This window comes from Entamoeba dispar, genomic scaffold, assembly GCF_000209125.1.
Source record: "Entamoeba dispar SAW760 scf_1105229464035 genomic scaffold, whole genome shotgun sequence".
In the NCBI taxonomy this organism is placed as follows: domain Eukaryota; phylum Evosea; order Mastigamoebida; family Endamoebidae; genus Entamoeba; species Entamoeba dispar.
The window spans coordinates 1415-5253 of record NW_001855991.1 but is presented as its reverse complement, the minus strand read 5'-3'; the positions used below and the strand labels follow the sequence as shown (position 1 = coordinate 5253).

Below are 3839 nucleotides of genomic sequence, written 5' to 3'. Positions count from 1 at the left end.
ACTAAAACAATAAAATCCTATTTCATTAATTGATGAAGGTATATTAATTGATTTTAATGATGTACATTCATAAAAACAACAATCTCCTAATTTGGTAATTGATGAAGGTATATTAATTGATGTTAATGATGAACAATAACTAAAACAATAATCTCCTATTTCATTAATTGAAGATGGAATATTAATTGATTTTAATGTTGAACATTCTTTAAAACAACAAAATCCTAATTTAGTGATTGAAGATGGAATAATAAATTTATTAATATCTTTCTTGAAAATATTCTTTCCATTGATTATTTGTAGAGTTTTTGGTATTTCAGTACTAATTAACACTGGTTCATTTATAAATATTCTATCTTCACTAACAAATTGTAGATTATCTATATTAATTGATGTTAATGATGTACATTCATAAAAACAATCATATCCTATTGATATAACTGATGATGGTATATTAATTGTTGTTAATGATGAACAATATTCAAAACATCCACTTCGTAAATTAATAATTGTTGGTGGTATATTAATTGATTTTAATGATGAACATCCATAAAAACACCATTCTCCTAATTTAGTAATTGTTGGTGGTAAATTAATTGATGTTAATGATGAACAATATCCAAAACAATTATATCCTATTTCATTAATTGATGATGGTATATTAATTGTTGTTAATGGTGGACATTTATAAAAGCATTCATCTCCTATTTCACTAATTGAAGATGGTATATTAATTGATTTTAATGATGAACATTTATAAAAACAATAATCTCCTATTTCATTAATTGAAGATGGTATATTAATTGATGTTAATGATGTACATTCATGAAAACAATAATCTCCTATTTCATTAATTGAAGATGGTATATTAATTGATTTTAATGTTGAACATTTACTAAAACAACGATATCCTAATTTAGTGATTGAAGATGGAATAATAAATTTATTAATATCTTTATTTTCAATATTCTTTCCATTGATTATTTGTAGATTATCTGGTATTTTAATACTAATTAACACTGGTTCATTCATAAATATTCTATCTTCACTAACAAATTGTAGATTATCTATATTAATTGATGTTAATGATGAACAATATCCAAAACAATCATCTCCTATTTTACTAATTGATGATGGTATATTAATTGTTGTTAATGATGAACAATATCTAAAACATCCACTTCGTAAATTAATAATTGTTGGTGGTATATTAATTGATTTTAATGATGAACATCCATAAAAACACCAACACCCTATTTCACTAATTGAAGATGGTATATTAATTGATTTTAATGTTGAACATTCATGAAAACAATAATCTCCTATTTCATTAATTGAAGATGGAATATTAATTGATTTTAATGTTGAACATTCTTTAAAACAACGATATCCTAATTTAGTGATTGAAGATGGAATAATAAATTTATTAATATCTTTATTTTCAATATTCTTTCCATTGATTATTTGTAGATTATCTGGTATTTCAGTACTAATTAACACTGGTTCATTTATAAATATTCTATCTTCACTAACAAATTGTAGATTATCTATATTAATTGATGTTAATGATGAACAATATCCAAAACAATCATCTCCTATTTTACTAATAGATGATGGTATATTAATTGTTGTTAATGATTTACATTTATAAAAACAATTATATCCAACTGATTTAATTTCTGATGGTATTATATTTCCATATTTATTTCTATCTTCTTCTGTATATTCTATATTTTTACAGATATTTCCTTGTTCTTTTTCTTTTAAATATGTTGAATAATCTACTTGATACCATATTACTTTTTTAATTATTCTTCTATCATTAAATATTTTATCATTTTTATTATAAATATGAAATGTTTCAATATTAGGAAATAATTTTCTTGAATATTCATTTAAAGGAATTGGATTAAAATGAAATCGTTCCATATTTCCTTGAAATCTTTTAACTCCAATTTCTAAATTAATAAAATCTTTAATATCATTAAAATACATTGATACTATCATTATTTCATTATATCCTAATTTCATTATTGATTTATTATTTATTAGTTGTTTTTATTAGTTCTTTTATTTTTATATTTTAATTTCTTCTTTTTTATTCTTTATCATCATTCTATTTTTATTAATTGATGTTTATTATGAAAAACAATAAATAATAAGAAATAAAATAAAATGTTATTTATTTTTATTTTTAATAAATTATAATTATTAAATATTTCATTTTATTTTATATTTTATTAATTATTTCATTTTATATTTTATTTTTATTTAATAATATAATAATAAAATATGATAAAAGATAATAAATATAATAATAAATGAATAATCAATATATTTATAATAAATGATAATATAATTAATGATATAATTAATGATAAATAATTATGAATTCATTTATTCTATTATCTTTTATTTTTATTCATTCTTAATTTATTCTTTTCTTTCTTTATTTTTATTATTATTTTATATTTAAAATGATTATTTAAATAAGAAATAATATAAATAAAATAATATAATGAATAAAACATAAATAAATGAATGTATTAATTGATAAATTAAATTAAATAATAAAATATTTATATAATATTTCAATAATTAATAAAATATGATAAAATAAATGATAAATGATAAATATAATATTCAAATCATAAATTAACAATGAATAAAATAATATATCAAATAATGAATAATGATAAATAAATGAAATAATAAAATATAAAATTATTTAATTCATAATTACATTCATTTATATTAATTTAAATCATTTCAATAAATTATAAACAAATAATTATACAACAATAATAATATAAAATGTAAATATAAATAGAATATGTTAATAAATAATATAATAATATAATTATAAACAATTTAACATACAAAATAACAAAATGATATCAAATGAAAATAAAAAGAAGAATAAATAAAATAATATAAATATAACAAAATGAAATAACAAAAACGGAAATAAGGAAATAAGAGAATAAAATGAAAGAAGATAAAATGCTTCATCTACTCTTTTCCCTAGTTTAGCTTCTGCACCTTTTTTTAATTTCTTAAGAATAATTGATGAAATTTCTGTTGGGGAATATGTCTTCCCATTAATATGAATCCATCCTTCTCCATTCCTTCCTTTAACAATTTTATAAGGTCTTCTTTCTTGTTTATCATTTTTGTATTGACACCCTATCATCCTCTTAATTCCACTGATAGTAGTTGTTGGATGTAATGCTTCCATTCGTTTTGCTGGTTCTCCAACTAATATTCCTGTTGGTGTAAAAGAAACACAAGATGGTGTTGTTCGTTTTCCTTCTGCATTCTCAAGAATTCGAGGTGTTGTTTTATCAAAAACACACATACATGAATTTGTTGTTCCTAAGTCAATTCCAATGCAAGTTGACCTTGTAGGTTGTGAGATGAACATGATAATAATTTAGTTCTTGTGAGTTGAAATTAACTTTCATTTTCTTGAACTTTCCGATAAATAAAGTTGAAAAGAAGATTTTTTAATCTTGAAATCAAAATGAATATTAATGCAAAAAGAAATACCACATGAAATCATCCAATTACTTGATGGAATTAAGTTTCAGAATGAAAAAATCTTTGAGATGCAAGAAGAACAAGTTCAATGGAATAAACAACATGCTATTAATCTTAAATGTATCTTAGACAAAATCAATGAGATGTATCAAATCATTAGAGACTTTAAACAAACAAAAACAAAGTCTATTCAACAAAATCTTAATACTCGTCCATCTCTTACCACTACTTTCACTCCTAAATCAATCAATAACTCATTGCAAATCATCCCTAATGAAAGTTCATCCAAAAAGAGAATT

General features: G+C 20.4%; 3 protein-coding genes across 3 annotated transcripts in view, besides 13 other annotated features; 1 reads left to right on the top strand and 2 right to left on the bottom strand.

Annotated features, from left to right (window-relative positions):
• EDI_000230 (uncharacterized protein) lies at window positions 1-2031 on the bottom strand (the record flags this gene model as incomplete). Its single annotated transcript, XM_001741773.1, has 1 exon — window positions 1-2031. A coding segment is annotated over one exon (2031 nt), but the record flags the coding sequence as incomplete, so codon positions are not given.
• Window positions 934-962: a sequence feature (AT_rich).
• Window positions 1414-1442: a sequence feature (AT_rich).
• Window positions 1822-1853: a sequence feature (AT_rich).
• Window positions 1963-2128: a microsatellite.
• Window positions 2007-2141: a microsatellite.
• Window positions 2142-2150: 9 nt separating this feature from the next.
• Window positions 2151-2216: a sequence feature (AT_rich).
• Window positions 2217-2268: a microsatellite.
• Window positions 2269-2274: 6 nt separating this feature from the next.
• Window positions 2275-2372: a microsatellite.
• A 38-nt stretch (window positions 2373-2410) lies between these two features.
• Window positions 2411-2474: a microsatellite.
• A 12-nt stretch (window positions 2475-2486) lies between these two features.
• Window positions 2487-2571: a microsatellite.
• Window positions 2572-2581: 10 nt separating this feature from the next.
• Window positions 2582-2733: a microsatellite.
• A 38-nt stretch (window positions 2734-2771) lies between these two features.
• Window positions 2772-2860: a microsatellite.
• EDI_000220 (heat shock protein, putative) lies at window positions 2861-3424 on the bottom strand (the record flags this gene model as incomplete). The annotated part of the gene is made up of 1 exon (XM_001741772.1): window positions 2861-3424. One exon carries the CDS (start codon window positions 3422-3424, stop codon window positions 2861-2863), a length of 564 nt encoding a protein of 187 aa, XP_001741824.1.
• Window positions 2886-3005: a microsatellite.
• Window positions 3425-3533: 109 nt separating the features above from the next.
• Window positions 3534-3839, top strand: part of EDI_000110 (uncharacterized protein) — a gene marked incomplete at both ends in the record, with an annotated part of 531 nt that continues 225 nt past the window's right edge. Inside the window, one exon of the mRNA XM_001733515.1 lies at window positions 3534-3839. This exon is cut by the window's right edge and continues 225 nt beyond it. Coding sequence (XP_001733567.1) covers window positions 3534-3839 — 306 coding nt within the window.